The sequence below is a fragment of the Metopolophium dirhodum genome, chromosome 4 (genome assembly GCF_019925205.1).
Source record: "Metopolophium dirhodum isolate CAU chromosome 4, ASM1992520v1, whole genome shotgun sequence".
NCBI lineage: Eukaryota > Metazoa > Arthropoda > Insecta > Hemiptera > Aphididae > Metopolophium > Metopolophium dirhodum.
Window position 1 is genome coordinate 9,654,265 of NC_083563.1, and position 18,635 is coordinate 9,672,899.

Below are 18,635 nucleotides of genomic sequence, written 5' to 3' on the forward strand. Positions count from 1 at the left end.
GTTCGGAATCGTTTGACCGTCTTCTGCTCTGTAATATCATTGTTAAAGATCAGCCAACGCTTAAACAAGGAAAGGATATAAGAAAAACGATAAGGCGCATGTGAAATGTGAATACAATAAGTGTATATATAGAGGTAATCGTATCTCGTTCATATATTGCGTCAAAAGAATGCCGCGGCTGACGCGCCGCCGTCATGAACACTACTGCAGCAGCCGGTACAAGGTGTTTTGTAAAAAATTGCCTAGTCGCTTTTGTTTTTAATCTCAAAGAAATGAAAGGAGTTTTGCGAATTCTAAAGAGGCCGATTAACTTAGTTTTGTTTTTATAATGCAAAGTCACGAGTGCCGAAACAAAAAAAATAAACAAAAGGAATTACGCACGCTATTAAGACACAATAGAAATAGGTAATCATAAAAAAATTTTAAAAAGTAGTCGGTATTAAATCAATGGCTCCATTTACCGCGAATTAAATTAAAGCAAATGTTTCAGTTAATGTTTAGATCGATAATACGTACTCACGTATAGACACATCTATTTATACGTAAGTAATAATTTCAACTTTTACATGTTTATAATATTTTACCAGGTAAATATAAATAAAACTGTTACTCTTTTCACACGATAAAGGCAGGTTTCCCCTATACACGTGTGCCGTGTACACGAAAAATGTTCAGCTATGTCCAAAGAGTATAAGAGTTTAACGCTCATAATAGCCGCATAGGCGCAAATTGACTAAATTTTTTGGGGGACTCAAGCCCCCCTCCCAATAGGCCATATTGCTTAGTGCCACAGAATATAAAAATTAGTACTATTTACTAGATTTTGAACTGGGGGGACTTGACCGAAATTTGGGGGGACTAAATCCCCCTAAGCCCCCCTCTATTTGCGCCAATTAATAGGTATGATAATTATTGTTATTCGTTTCGGTAAAATTACGAACATTTTGACGAACAGCAAACGGAATAATAAACTAAAGAAAAATACAGAATTAATGCTCATCCAATACTTGTGAAGTATATAAGTAGGTATGATCATTGATTATAAATACTAGTATTTATAATCAATGGTATGATGTATATAATACATATAAACTAAAGCTAATAATCTGTGTAGTTGATGCTTAACCAATAAAGAAAACATTTTCTAAATTTCTGATTTATATATATTTATATTTATTACTGCAAAGTCTGCGAGTATATTTTATGTGTATATAGAAAGGATAAAATCGATCATTCGATAACAATATTGTACACTTATTATAAACACGAACATGCCTTTATAGGTACCTATATATTAAGTCATAATATGAAGATACATAATATAAAGATACCAGCTTCAATATACCTATCGGTATAAAAAGTAAAATCGTGTATATTTTTGTCCCATTTCATGTTAATTATTACTTATAATAGGTACATGTATATATGACAACATTATACACGTACAGTTTTCCTCTTTGAGAATACAGAGTGTCATTTGCATTTCGCTGCAGAATATATTTATTTACATCCTCCTGCCTCTTGGCTCTTTCCACCCCCGGTCCCGCTAAGCTCAGTAATATATATATTATATTGTATACGATGAGGTACTTTTTGGAGACGAATTACGTGCAGCATGGTGAAAGGACAAAAGGGATCAGGATGCGGCCGACTAATTTAGCAAGTTTCCAACCCCGATAATATCCCTGGGCGCTTTTCAATACGCGTGCACACACACATACACAACCGTAGCTATATTATAATATATATATATATATATATGTAGGTACCTACACGTGTATACCAACCATATATAATATAAACACAAGTAAAATTGTGTGTGCAGCAGAGTCGTAGGGCCTGCTGACACCATTGTCTGAAGGTGTCCTAAGTCCAGTTGCTATAGCAACGTGCGACGGCGCGCGGCGGGACGGCAGCCAGCGTGATAATAGCAACGCCTTTCCGCATCCGTTGCCGTGGATACGCCCTTTTCCCTTTTTTTTAACGGTCATCGCTGCGTTCGTTATTTTTATATTCATCATTTTCCAAGAAAACCAACAGCGACTTTTCCGGCTAAATCGTATTAATACGTGTATTATATATATATATATACATATATATAGATATATAAGGTTTATAAATATATATATATAAGGATATATAAGGTTAATATATATAAAGATATATAAGGTGCAGATAATATTATTATTATTATTACAATTTTTTTTCATCTCACGAATAAAACGGTGAAAAATATACATCATTAATTATTAATTTGGTTACATATCCAATACATAGATATACTATAAACAGCACTATTATAGGCGTGATCCTCGTGAGATATCAATATTTCAACACGCCATAGCGTTTTATTCTATATTTTTTCGACTTTTACTGTTGACTCTGGAATGTTCATACTTTTAAAATTGTTGAAGTAATTTACAAATGTAGGTTAGTAATAGAATAATAGTTAAATAATCATACATATTACTTGGCAAAAAAAACAAGTACAATATAGTAGTATGTACTTATTGTACTTACTATGACACGACAAAACGTAATAAAGTGAATTGTAGGGCTGGGCCGATATGCAAACCGATATCGATTATCGGCCGATATGGGCAATATCGGTTTTATCGGTATCGGGTTATTTTTCAAAACCGATATTTGAACCGATATAAAAAAAAAATTATCAATATATGTATAATCTAATATTATCAGCTCTGCGCGCGGTTATAACTGTAAGTATTATCGGTTATCGGTAAGTATTATCGGGTAATTTATAATATCGGTTCATGCGTTTGGATAAAAATTCTAAGTTTTGAATGTATCGGTTATCGGTTTTAAATTTGCTCAACACATCGGTTTATCGGTTATCGGTTAAAAGTGATATCGGCCCACCCCTAATTAATTGTATTGTTGTGATCTATGCATTGATTTTATATTTATGAATAACACTTTATGAACTCTACCTACCTAAAAATATTATATTGATGCGTGTTTACGTTAACAATGTATGTCACGGCTGAAGAACTCTGGACCCTTTTAAATATTTTATTTTCTATATACTTATTTATAATTTGTTAATGATTTAAATCAATTATGGGATTATTTAGAAATTATACAAATTCCAAATAAATCTGTTGGCTTGATATCAAATTAACAATTATTGATTTTTTTCATAAATCATATATATATATTTTTGTGTAACCGACATCAAACTTTTAGTACACGTACAAAATAAGCAATGTAGATTATGTTATATTAAAGTATTAAATACTTTCGCAGTACTTCGCAAATTTAATAACTGATTTTATTAAGAAAAAAATTATACCACAGCCGCCCTCAAGCAAGGGGCACATGATTAAACACACGTTCTAAAATTACACATACCTGCAAGTTTCTTTTCTGGAGTATTTGGTTTTTTTTGTTTCTTTTCCTTTAATTTTTTTTGTTGCTCCTTCTGTTGCCATTCTATTAAACTCTGTTGAAATTCTTCCTCCGACAGTTTTTCTAAACGTGCTGAAAATTAAATATAGAAATAATAACATTTATTACACAATTCAAACCTAGCTACGTGTAAATTATATATTGATAAAACTCAATAATTTCCAAAAAAGGAATAATAAAAGTTTTCATAGAATATTTATAGATAACACTTTACCCACAAATATATGACTAATATACGACCATAATACGTAGATACTATAAGAATTTTTTGTAATGATGTTGTATAGATGATAAGTTTTTTATTATTTTAATCTGTATAATTAGTAGTTATTTAGCTAAACTACATTAAATAAATAGTTTGGATATTGTATAGTTGCTCAAAAAATAACTAAAATACATAAACCTAACTTTTTAAAAAGATTACTAAATAATTATTATTACATCGTAGAATATGCAGTAATAAGTAAAAAAATGAAATTGAATCTGATAATAAATTATATAACATAAGTTTTATGGAAAATAGTTATCACTTTAATTTTAATCTCATTAAGGGGGGGGGGGGTATTAACTTTATATTTTATGCACATCAAATCTATGTACCTAAAAGTTAATTATATCATTTTTAGAATGGTTTAAAAGCCATAAACAATAAGTAACTACATTCCTAACTTCTACATTTCATAAATAGGTATATGAAAAATATATAACAAATTATTATGAATGTTTTTAAAGCTTTTAAGCCAATAATACTTTTATTTTAATATAATTTCCATAAAACCCAAATTAATGTACATGCTACAATTTGTTATTTAAAAATTAATAATTAATTACCATATAACCGTATTTATATATATTAGGTAAAAGATAAGTATTAAATGCAAACTGTATTTGCAATAGTGCATGCTGCAAGAAAAAAATACTCATAAAAATGTCTAATTGTTGTCACAAAGGATCTTTAAACAACTGGTTTGGATTTTTTTTATGTACATAATTCTCCACCAGGCTTTGGTTTATTATTACGTTTTAAATCTGTCCTCGGGGTTTGTATTCGATCACAAAAAAGGGATACGACTCTATACGCAATAAGAGCCAATTAAAACCGCCATTCTAGACTAGGACATTTTTTATATTGACATTCCAAGTTATAAGTGGTTTTTTTTAATATACGATGAGTTTTTTCAATACAATACGAAAGGGAGCGCCCATGAAATACAACACACTCACGCGCGCACACACACATTTATATGTATATAAACCCTTCTATATATACTCCGACAACTATTAGGCGGCCAATAGAATGAGAGACGTATTAATTAACCCTATGGGGAGCCTTGATGGCGAGGGCGAATTTGACAGGGGTGAGCCCTCGGTACACAAAGGAACCACTTCACAGACTGTATTCGACATTATGTCAGAGGATGTATTAAAAAAAAAGTAAATAAATTTACCTAATTAAATAAAAGAGAAAAATTAAATCTAAGTTTAAATTGGAGTGAATTTTTTGTCACTGGTTTTGAGTGGAAAATATGGTGAACGCCATTATAATACGTCTAGTATTTACAAAATAGTTTTTTATTATTTTTATTCACAAAACTATCTACTTTCGTACAATCAGAATTAAAGTAGAAATTGAATTTAAGAACAAATATCCAAACGTAAAAATGGCTCAATACTCTTCTGTCTGGAAGGGCATTTTATCCGACAAAGAAAAACGAACAGCGAACAAATAAAATTGAATCTTTTGTGTTTTCAAATCACGAGCACAGACAACATGTAAACCTAATAATAAAGCTCATGACCGTTAGGCTTTTATTGCCCTTTGTTATTAAAGGAATTCTAGAATTTACAGTATTTATAAACTTTTTTTTGCTGAATCTCCAATATAAAGTATAAATCATAGTTTATGGTTGATATTATGTTTTACTTTTCCACCAAAAATCTAGTATCTGACAATATTTATTACATAAGTAAAATTATTCTGTATATATAAATGGAGTGTAAATTGACAATAGTATTAAACAATACAATTTTAAAACCAATACGGTGATCATACGTTTAACAATATTCAAATCATTTATATATTATTATGACTGTTCCAACCCGAAATATAAAATCTAAAGTCTGACTATTTGAGTATTTACTTCATATTATATTGTTAAATAATTTTTTCAATTCTACGTTTCACTGCATAATTTACTGATAATATTTGGTACATTCCGAGAATTTTAAATTTGTAGTCTATGAAGGTATACTATGTAGTATGTAGGTTACAATGTTACATTCAACTTTGCGATAAACGTATAATTTTAATGATTGGATATTTGTCAATAATATTGTTAAACCAATTAAATTACGTACATATTTTTTTGTTTCAATATTTAAAATGTATTTAACTCGTCTTAAATCCTACAATAATTTACATATATACCTGCCTATTTAGTTTGATTATTTTAAAAGTTAACACCAATTTTCTCAAAATGTTTTAAAGTTATAGGAAATATTTACTTTTATATATAAGTAGAATTTAAAACAACATTTTTGAACATAATTTTATTTTAGATCCTGAGCTGAGCGATGAATGTATTAATTTAACAATGATATTATGTATTTTTTCTATATTCGTTTAAAGTTAGGATTTTAACAAAATTCGTCAAAATAGCGAAATTTTGCAAATTATTTTGCAGCTAAAAGTTCATAAAATATTTAATACTCTATAATTTTAAAATTTAATACAATATTACATATAAGTTTTACTCAACAAAAAAAATGTGTGTAATCTTACACATTTTTTACAAGCGTCTGAAATTTAAATATCGTGAACTAAAATGTTGGTTTGGTAATGTGACCCAAAGAGTGTAAACTGTAAAAACTTGAAATATTTCACTGTTACTTAAATTGTCATATCGTACCTATAGGTATACTTAATGAAATGTTATATACACATGATATACACACATGAAATATTACCTAATTCAAAACATAATACAAGATTTTGTAAAACTTCCAAATCCACGTTTGACGTCCATGTACCTACTGGCTACTACCTATACATACATAGGTACAGAATACAGAACCAGTAAATAATAAATTGAATAACTAAGTTTATCATATGTGCAAACATATTATATTCGTATTAAATATAATATTATGTTGAATGTATAAATTAAGATATTATATTACATCATGTTTATTTACCAACGCCCATAATTAAATAATCGATGTCTTAAAGAAAAATTGAAATAAATAAGGCAATAAATTGTTACTCTAAATTATAGTATATAGGCGTATAACTAATAAGCGAAGGCATTTTTATTAAATGTTTTTAGATTCATAACTAAAATGTTGGCACAACAAGTCCCAATCAATTTATACAATATTATATCAGAAAAAAAATGTTTTTATAAAGGAACTATAATTATATCATAGTATATATACACTTATATCAGCCTACACATTACTAAGTATAGGTACCTACCTATATATTTATTTTGCCACTATAATAATTTAATTTATACTATTAGTAATTTGGTTGGTTAAATTATATTTTACCATTAACATAGAACTTTTATTATATTATTATAATAGTATATATATTTATATCAAAATATATTATTATTGTAATTACATTAGGTATGATTGAATACTGATAAGCTGTGAAAAAGTTCGTGGCATAAATAGGTGACAGCATAAAATCAATCTAAATGTTTTGAAAATTACATTGTGTATACTGTATAGGTAGGTATAATATAAAATATAATAATATACGTAAAGGTTTCAAATCCCCGCGAATAATATTTTTGAATTACAACCAGATAACTAAAATTGATATTCTTCGTTCGAATATCTAATTTCGTCAAAATCTGAACGTAAATTGTATATATAAAAAATTGTGTTTCTATATTTTTTATATTTTTCGAAGGATCCTTGTATTAAGGATTCCTTGTAATCAATCCTTAGCTGTATAAAAATTGAACAATATTTGTATATCATTGTATGCTTACATTTTTAACTGCAAAGTAATAACTAATAAGCAATAAATAATAAATATCATCACTTTTCGCACTTAATTAGTAGAAAATATTCTATTTAAAAATATGCTACAGGTGACATGAAACTATTGGAGTACCTAAATATTTCATTTACTCGAAAACGTGGTTGCATTATACCTATACAACGAAATGTAACATGTTAAAATGTATTAAAACAAAACCAATACATATTTCTCGCTAATCTCAGAATCTAAAACAATTGTTTTCATAAGCTATTTACGATATAAACATACAAATTACTATTTGGTTAACAGGATTTGACGAAATGTTTTAATATAATTTACTTTACCGGTAAACTGCCACTGTATCTTCTGACTTAAATACGTCTGGACTAAGTTTGTGTCAGTTTTATACTTTTATATAGTATATTAAGTTAATATGCGTTGGTTGTATAACCTCGAAAGGTATTAACTATTAAGGGATCGAAATTCATATAGACGATCGCACACGTAGTAAAGGTCATAGACGACCCATAGTACATAACTATTATAGTATCAAACTCATACATAATACAATGGGCATGTTTAATAAAGAATTAGGCTACACGTATATATTATACGTCGCCATTACGGGACGGAAATCCCTTTCGTATAGTGCACGCGATAACGCAACAATATATATTATACATATAATACTACAGCTAAGCCATATATCACAAGTACAATAGTAAATAATTATATATATATATATGTGTATATAAAATATAAAAGCAACGATTTCAATATTCGGACGTCCTCGAAATTAATATACCGTATATATACTTAAAAGCTTCTGCGGCGCGCGTTCACGCACTTCAGCAGTAATAATAATGATGTATCCCGACGGCGGAGCTGTATCGAGTTCGGACAAGAATCCTTATCGAATTAGTGTGCACCGGGCGCTTATATCCCTCCCAGGAGCCGGATGATATTATGTTATAATATACACGTATAATATGCACAGTCCCGTAATGCGACCCTCTCCCGGTTACAAACGCCAAACGATGTCGTCGTATATATATATATATATATATATGTATAGAACTTTCCCGAGGGACTCTTGACGTATATATGTATTATATTTTGTGCTCTCAATATATATAAATATAATGGTAATCGAGTAGGAAAAGTCGGTGAGCATTATATAAATAAAATATATATACATCCATCGATGACGACGGAGCAGAGAATTTGCATTGGATTGGTTGTATATGACGGCGAGTCTTATTGCAGGGTGCGAGCGGGGAGGTAGAATAATGGTGCTGGGGGAAGGGGAAAGAGCTAGAGACCTAGTCCGAGAGAGGACAATATATTATTATAATATATACATATATTATGTATATACTATATATATACTTGTACAGCAGAAAGGGACGTGTGCGGCGGTGCGTGTGGCCGACGACGACGACAACGAACCCTCCGGCTTCTGCTTCACCACCGCAATGGCTGCAGCGAGAGCAGAAACCCGAGGGACAGAGTCCTTTGATCGCGCGCCCCGCTGTATTCAGCCCTCCTCTCTCGTCATCGAATATCCCTCGTCACGTAACGTGCATATACGTGTATAATATATATTACGCGTACATTTCCCTCTGCAACTGCACCACCCCATAACCCCTTTACCACGAACCCACCGCCCACGAAAGACCGATGTCGACGCTGCCACTTGAAAAGCCATCCCGCTGTGGGCACTCGGGTTCCGCGCGCGCGCCCCAGACTTGTGTGTATATATATATACTTTGGTGAAATAATAGCAGAGAGCTTACGCAATATATATGTACCTATATATTATACAAACAGTGTGGACTTCTGCATGCGTACGCGTATAATAATCCACATATTACAATATATATACAGTGATACGTGCTCGTTTCGACCCGCCGGAGTGTATGCACTGAAGTAACGCGGAAATAATTGCGAATTTTCTGAGTGCACGGGACACTATACCGTGTTCTCCGTTATTCGTTTACGCATACACTGTGTGCACGGGTGACTTTCAAGCATACGAGAAGTTTAGTACGTACAACCGCCAATTGCGACACTGCGACGGTTCTAGGATAATAGTACACATAATATTATACGTACATTTTAAATACATAACTATATACATAAGCCAGTATAGAAATCTCACTTACTCTCTCTCACGGTCTGTCTGTCACCACCCTCCTCCCGCCACAATGATTCTAATATTTTAAAATAAGGTATAATATTATATTATGGTAAATCAGCACGCGACGTATTTTTCTTTTAATCCTAGTGACTCCTGTAAGTATACTACGGCATATTGTATTTATATATACGACCAGAATTATCGTGGAATACACTTACCTAGTATACGAGCACACTGCTCGAGCACAGCGCAGCCTTATACATATAGGTACACTTAAATAAATAAATATATATGTTTTTTTTAACATCAGATTTATACTCTGTTAACATTCAAGTCAAATCTACCACTACAATTAACTTATAAGTTAACTATAGTCTCCGCAGTTATATATTATATTATTCGTTTATAAACATACTACATGCTTATATTATAATATACTCTGCAACGAATAACACTCAGTTTGATCCCCAATCGATAATTACGCATATTATTTTACATGTACTTGAATCATGAATCATGATGAATTTAGAACCACAAATCACTACACTATATAGAAATTATAAATCATAAATTAAGTATAATACATTTATTGTATTATTATGTAATCTATAAGGCACGGGTTTATTATTATAGTCAATATAGCACAATTATTACAGACAATACGTCTTTAAATTAAACACAGATAGGTAGGTATGGTGTTTATAATAATTTAATAGAGAAACAAATGGAAATTTAATTTACCTAGTTATTTTTCACTTTAAACTCGAGTATTTTTAAATGAAAGAAGTTAATTGATTCTAAGAAAACTATGATCGATCTACAAGACCTTGAAGTAGACCTATATTTAGTTTTTAAAACTGATGAAATAAACAATTTAACTAACAAAATAACGCAATTATTAAAAAAAAAAAACATCAAAAATTATTATTAAATTTTAAATAATATGAAAAACGTATAAAATAAGTTTAAACATTATTGTAATTATATACGTTACAGTTACAATATGTTTAGTTTTTACTAATATTATGATGAAAGTCTTAATCATACCACATAAATAATAATATAGGTGTTATTAATGTCCACCAGCAGTTTTCTTTAAACAATAATCAGTTATTCTTAAAACTTCATATTTTGAGGATTTTTTTTCGAGCTTTTATACTATCTAATAGGTATAGTTTATGACATTAAGAGTTATGTAACATTGGCAGTTTAATTTAATATTTTCAGACTATTATTGTAGGATTTTTGTAGCTACTATAGTACAATCCAGTGTTGTCGAGGCCAATAAAGAAAAAATGAAAAACAAGTAGTGATGAATGTTGAAAAATTAATTTTTCGTAATATTTACAAACAAAAAAAGGTAGACAAGTGGGTACCACTCTGCTGTACAGTAGTTGTCGGGGATGTCGTTGTTATGGATGTGTTTGTGATTATATTTGAATTCAATGATACACCATTGCATACGTAAAACGATTCTGAGAGGAGACATTCTGTCATCCTAGCATATAAACTTATAAAAATAATCAATAAAAAATAAAAAATCGAAAATATCTCATGGTTATAAATAGCGTAAATTTCTGGTAAGCTCATTTTTTGTTAATGATAGATAAACTTGTGGAAAATCTTCTATTACAATTTCTAATGTTAGCTGTAAAAAGAAAAACTTTTATAAATTTCTAACTGAAAAATAATTTTTGTCACGTCTGCACCGAAAGTTTGGTTTTCGATAGCGGTTGTAGCGTTGGGAAGCGTCCTTTTTCCGTCCAGCGGGCGGTAAAGAGGGAATCCCTAATAGTGCCGGGCGGTAAAGGCCCCCCCACAAATATCCCTTATTGATTTAGATATAAGCCCCCTATGGGTTATTTGAAATAAATAGTTTTGTTAACCCTCCCTAGCCTATAGTTCAAAAGATTCTAATGTTGAAAATTGGAGATTTTTTACTACCCCAAATTTTGATAACCGACAGGTAAAAAAAAATATAAAACAAAAAATTAAAAAAAAACACGTCATTGTAAAAACATTACAATGTTGATTGTACAACAAAAACTAGTTGGCAACTGTACGTATCAAACTGAGTTAAACCAGTAATAATAAGAATCTAAAAACCTATACCTACATATACATTATACATCATAGAGTAAAGAATAATATAGATAGTATACATAAATACCTATGTAATAGAGCTTGATTTAATATTAAAGAAAACGCGTAGATAAGCTTTAATAATAGTTGCCAAGGTAAATAAATCCGTGTTTACAAAAAATAAAGCAAACGATAATGATTGCATTTAATTAACTTAATCGTAACGTATGTCACATATAATACATCCACTATGCAGTACAAAATAGGGGAAGTCATATATTTGTTCTGAACTCCAAAATTCATAAATTATTGTTTACCGGTTACCTATAGCCGTATGATATACATGTATCTGCAGTTGGTCAATATATTATTTTCAGCACTTAAAATATATCATAATAATACATAAACAAACATTTGCATTAGCCCTCCCCCAATAAACTTCTATACTAACTCTCGATCCCACTGAACAGTCCTTAGCAATCAGCATGCACACAAATATATTATAATATATAGGTACCAACGTGTGCGCTTTTGTGCGTGTGTGTGTATAAATATATCACAATATAAAGAGAAAAAACACGCGTTAACATTATATTATAATACAAATAATACTATATACATTATATAGGCACTCGACACGACACGGCGACATGTGCGCAGGAAAATGTACCCCTATATTACACGTATATACCCCACAACAACAACTACAACTAAGATATACCCTCTCGCGAGTCGTTATTGGCTAGCTAATATAACTAAAATGCAAGGCATCTATTACAATAATATAATACATCGAAGTCTGCCGATTTCATTGCTGACATAAACCGGATATATCGTTATAGAGCTGGATATACCTATTCGGGTACATACATGTGTGCGCCCTCAATACAGGGTTTCCGACTGTCAGGGGTGAGCACTTGCCCCACTCACTGGAACAATAAATCAATTTTATTTTTATACTTAATAAAGGTAACCATCCATTCGTAGGTACAGTAAAAAATCATTTGAAATTCAAAGTTTACCAACTTCATCGCAACATTTGAAACAAAAATAAATTTGACGATCACTGGTTAATTTTTTTTTTTTTGATTATTACATTGAAATTTTTCCTCCACTAACTTGGGTAAGCTATATCTAATTATCTTCATCTTCATCCGTGGTAATACAATACGGAATACGATCAACTATGACATTATAGTCCTTCACGCATAGTTAATAAAATATGAGTCTGTATCGCTATTACACTATATGTACCTAAGGCAATTATAATATTATAAAGCTTTACTAATGGGCGGTTGGTAATTGGGCCACATTTTGTGTACCTGTTTTGTATAAAATATTTGTTTACATTTTACTACCCGGAGGTTGGGCCACAAATGTATAACACAAGAATATAGGTACAATTATAATATGTATATATAAAAAAAATACTATTATTTTTTAAATAATGCCATACTGATTTCAAAAATATTATATAAAACAATGTCTATAAAATTAGTTAAATAATTATTAATTTTTTTTTTATTGCATACAAATACAATTATTATTTTAAATAATACGATACAGATTTTACAAATTCAAATCTGTTCTTTCTCTTTTTTTGTATTTTTTAATTTCACCAAGATTATTATTTTTTCTTTTAATTAATTAAAGTTTGTTTCCTGATTTTTAATGTTACTACGCTTCTAGTTTTAATATAAACTTCTGATTGAACTCCCAATACAATATAAAAAAAGGTGGATAAGTGGATGTCGCTCTGCTGTACAGTAGGTTACAAGTGGGTCACTGTAATGGATGGTGTTAAATTTGAATTCAATGATATAATATCATTGTATAAGAAAAACGATTCTGAGCGAAAACGGTCAGTCAGCCTATGATTTGACCAAGTATATTTGATGATATTATTGGGAATAAAGTAATTTATATATAACCTATTTACGTGGAGCCTTGTTTTAAATTTTCAATCTTTAGCCATAAAAGTTAAAAATTTATAAATTTTTAACTACAAAATAATTAATAAATTATAAATTTGATAAATAGTGTCAACATTTGAACTTTAAATGCTTATAAAAAAAAATTGTGCCTATGTATTTTTGATATTTTTCAACTGCTATTAGAACGATATATCAGGAGTCTTATATTAAATTTTCACGCTTTTTTACCCAACAAAAAAATTTTAATTGATATTTATAGAAAAAAAAAAACCAAAAAAATTGAAAACTGACAATGTCCGTAAACAGCTCAAAAAGAGTCAAAATATTTTCAACATTTTATGGTGTATAGAAAATGCTAATATAAACATTCAGTGAAATTTTCAAGTATCTACAGTCATTCGTTTTTTAATTACAATAAAATAAGAAAATTGTTACATGAGAAATCGAGTAAATATCAAATGTTGTAAAAATATAAATTTCAGACGCTCATAAAAATGTAATTTAAGTTTCTTCTAGACATTTTTTTTTTGATAAAGGTAGACAAACTTATGAGTAATCTTATATTACATTTTCAAATCTTAGATTTAAAAAGAAAAATTTTTATGAATTCTCATCAAAATAATTTGCTATTTTTCGTGATTTTTCCGTATTTTGTCAAAATTTGAACTTTAAATGATTATAATTAAAAACTGTGACTAAGGATTTTTAATTTTTTTCATCTGCCTTTGAAACAATAACCTAGAAGCCTTCTATTAAATTTTCAAGCTTTTTTACTCAACAGATAAAATTTTATTGATATTTATAGAAAAAAAAACTAAAAAAATTGAAAACTGACAATGGCCGTAAACAGCTCAAAAAGAGTCAAAATATTTTCAAAATTTTATGGTGTATAGAAAATGCTAATATAAACATTCAGTCAAAATTTCATGTCCCTACGGTCATTTGTTTTAGAGTTACACCAAAAACCAAAATCGATTTTCTCGAAAACAGATTTTGCGTAAAAATTCCCGTTTTTCCTTAATTTTTCTTTTGTTTTTCACGTCGCTTTTGAAAATTTGGGAAATTTTTACTTTTGACCCCCCAAAGTACCAACTAGATTCACTTTTCTATCAGAAAAGTTAATGTTGAAGGAAATCCAAGCACTTTTACTGTCCTAAAAGGTGATGACAGACGCAAAAATTAAAAATTAAAAAAAAATAAAAAATAAAAAAACAAAAAAAAAACACACATCATTGTAAAATCATTACATTCATCGCTTTGCTCAGAATCTAAAATGTATGAATATTAGGATGTGACATATAGAAATTTTTTTTTAAAATGCGAATAAAAATACTCGTCGGCATTTGTAGCGATGTTTTTTATTCTTTATAAATCACGCTTTTGGCTATTTTTAATTTTTATCCATGTCATTTGATGGCAGCCCCTGCTTATTCTATATTATTTAATATTGGATAATTTATTACCTTTTTAAGGCACACTCTCGCTTCGAGTAAAGTTTCGTATATACTGCATTGTTAGGTATTGTAACCTACATATTATATTGAATATTTTTTATTATTAAAATTTAAAATTTAAAAGTGGCCCAATATCATCTGGACCTGTTATAAATGTAAATCTGTAGTGGCCCAATTACTGTTATACCAAATTGTATTGATTTTACAATGATGTCGGTTTATTTTCCGGCATTACCTTTGGGGCAGTAAAAATGCTTCGATTTACTACTTCAGCATATTTTCTGGTAGGAAAGTGAATCTAGTTGGTATTTTGGGGGAAAGTCGACCAATGTGTAAAATGTTGGGCAAAAATAAAAAATTCTCATTGATTTGAAAAGTTGGAAAAAAAATAAGGAAAAACAGATATTTTTACACAAAACTAGTTTTCACCAAAGTCGATTTTGATATTTGGTGCAACTCTGAAAAAATTAACTGTAGGTGCGGTTAAATTATATTTTCACTGAATGTTTATATTACCATGTTCTATACACCATAACATTTTCAAAATATTTTGTCTCTTTTTAAGCTATTTATAGACAGAAGAAAATTTCGATTTTTATTTAATTTTTAGATTCTGAGCGAAGCGATGAATGTATTGATTCTACAATGATGTGTGTTTTTTTTTTTATTTTTTTTTTATTTTTGTGTCTGTCATCACCTTTTAGGACAGTAAAAATGCTTGGATTTTCTTCAATAGTAACTTTTCTGATAGGAAAGTGAATCTAGTTGGTACTTTGGGGGGGGTCAAAAGTAAAAATTTCCCAGTAGTTTTCACAAGCGACGTGAAAAACAAAAGAAAAATTAAGGAAAAACGGGAATTTTTACGCAAAATCTGTTTTCGAGAAAATCGATTTTGGTTTTTAGTGTAACTCTAAAACAAATGACTATAGGGACATGAAATTTTGACTGAATGTTTATATTAGCATTTTCTATACACCATAAAATTTACAAAATATTTTGACTCTTTTTGAGCTGTTTACGGCCATTGTCAGTTTTCAATTTTTTTAGTTTTTTTTTCTATAAATATCAATAAAATTTTATCTGTTGAGTAAAAAAGCTTGAAAATTTAATATAAGGCTTCTAGGTTATTGTTTCAAAGGCAGATGAAAAAAATTAAAAATCCTTAGTCACAGTTTTTAATTATAAGCATTTAAAGTTCAAATTTTGACAACATTTATCAAATTTATAATTTATTTATTATTTTGTAGTTAAAAATTTATAAATTTTTAACTTTTATGGCTAAGGATTGAAAATTTAAAACAAGGCTCCACGTAAATAGGTTATATATAAATTACTTTATTCACAATAATATCATCAAATATACTTGGTAAAATCATAGGCTGACTGACCGTTTTCGCTCAGAATCGTTTTTCTTATACAATGATATTATATCATTGAATTCAAATTTAACACCATCCATTACAGTGACCCACTTGTAACCTACCGTACAGCAGAGCGACATCCACTTATCCACCTTTTTTTAATTACTGTCCATAAAAATATAATGTAAGATAAATCATAAGTTGTTGTTAGTGGAAATTAAAAAAAAGATGAGCGTAAATCCACAATATTTCTTAATGAGCGTCTGAAGTTATACATTATCCTGCAATGTATAACTTCATTTGTAATTTGTATTCACTTGTAAATTAACAATATCTCATAGGAATTGTCTTATTGTAATTTAAAAACTAATAACCGTATAGGTACGTTTATTTTCGTCAAATGTTTTTATTTTATTATTTTCTATACATGTATTAACTCATTTTAGTTTATTACCTAATACAAATTTTCATTTTTTTTAGTTTTTTCTAGAAATTTAAATATATTTATAATTTTACTTATCTAGACACCTATTTTTTCCCCATATTTGAAGCGAGAATCGAGGACAGATGAAAATTCCTGTCTATGCAACTGGTGCTTTATATATATTAAATCTGCGTTATGTAGACATAGAAAACATATAATATATAATATACATAATAGTGAAAAATTTCAACTAATTACAACAACATAACTAAAATTGTAATAGAGGAAAATTTGTTATTTTTCGATCCAATTTTGCATAAATGTTAACTTTAGTAATAATGAAACCTATATTTATAAATTTCTTTAAGAATAACTTATTAGAGAGCTTGTATAACATTTTAAAGGTTTTTGATTAAGAACAAAGATTGATCATACATCGGAAAATAACTAAGTCTACGATCTTAAATGTTCAAAAAGAGTGGCAATATATTATCATTTCTAGAATATGATTATATAAATATTTGGTGAAAATATATGTAGGTATAGTTAGTTATTTAATTTTGAAAACAAAAAATAAAATATAATAGATTTTGTCAAAAACTGATGTCGCACGTAACTACCGTTATTTTGATATTATAATGGATAGTACCGAAGTACTAATGGTGAGGATATAGGTTCGTGGTAAAAATAGCTTAAAATCAGTCTAAATCTTTAAATATGCCATTATTTAGGTATACCGAAAATAATTATAAGCTATTTTTACCACGAACCTATTCACGCAGTTTTCCTTACTTTTAAACTATTTTGGGTAAGTACGTTAGTATTGACTAAGTGATATTTATAAATAATAATAATAACAATTAATAAAACTAAAATTGCAAGGAACATCAAAAAAGAAACAAATCTTAACCATATATTATAATAACCGGTATACATGAGTATATTTATAGTATAGTATATTTATATACATATTAGGTCCTATAATTAATAATTATATTCATTGTTTAGCTATTCATACACTATAATTATACTATTGTCGTGTCCAGTGTCCAGCGTGATAGCTAATAATAATAATAAATAGTACAAGTCACTTTTAAACGACTATAGATAACCATATTACCTAGGAGGCGTACCTACGACGATTTGTTAATATATAATTTGATTAAATATAAAATACAGAATAAACAGGTTAAGATATAGGTCGTACTGTGAGAACGAAGTACCTACCTATAGTATTATAATTAAATATCGGATTTAATAGATATTGCAACTTTTTATTGATACCAGTTAAATCAAATCTGATAAAATATTTTATATATGTGTACAGGAATCGGACTAATTACAGTTTTCCCAGTTCCCATATAGTTGCAACTATACATGTTTGCAAATTTCAAAATCTTTGAAATGTTTGTATACTCCGCGTGATAAAATATACAAATGATTATATCTCAGGTAATTTTACAATCAAAATAAAACTACGATGTACATTTTGACATAATAGTTTTTTGGACTTTTTCCTACAATAGTATATGTATATAGAGAAGCGTTGTATAGATACTGTCTTACGACAGTGTCGTGATATTAATTATATCGATAATAATAATTTATTGGCCAACGTATTTAAGTATATCTTAGAAATAAATTAAGGATAAAAAACTAATAAAACTCACTCTGAGGATATGGCAGGAAATCAAAATGTTAATTTAGATAAAACGACAATGGTTTTAAATTATTTTAAATATGCACCGATAACAAGTGCCGTAGACGTTGAAGTAATTTCTTGTTATATAAACACATTTTAAGTAACAGACATTTTA

General features: G+C 28.9%; 1 protein-coding gene across 2 annotated transcripts in view; it reads right to left on the bottom strand.

The window, feature by feature from the left end:
* The window catches only part of LOC132943237 (Fanconi anemia group J protein homolog), a 48,420-nt gene that overhangs the window by 16,378 nt on the left and 13,407 nt on the right, over window positions 1-18,635 (bottom strand). For both annotated transcript variants that reach the window (XM_061012125.1, XM_061012126.1), the window contains one exon: window positions 3,373-3,501. In XM_061012125.1, the coding sequence (XP_060868108.1) occupies window positions 3,373-3,501 (129 nt within the window). The remainder of the gene's footprint in view (window positions 1-3,372; window positions 3,502-18,635) is intronic.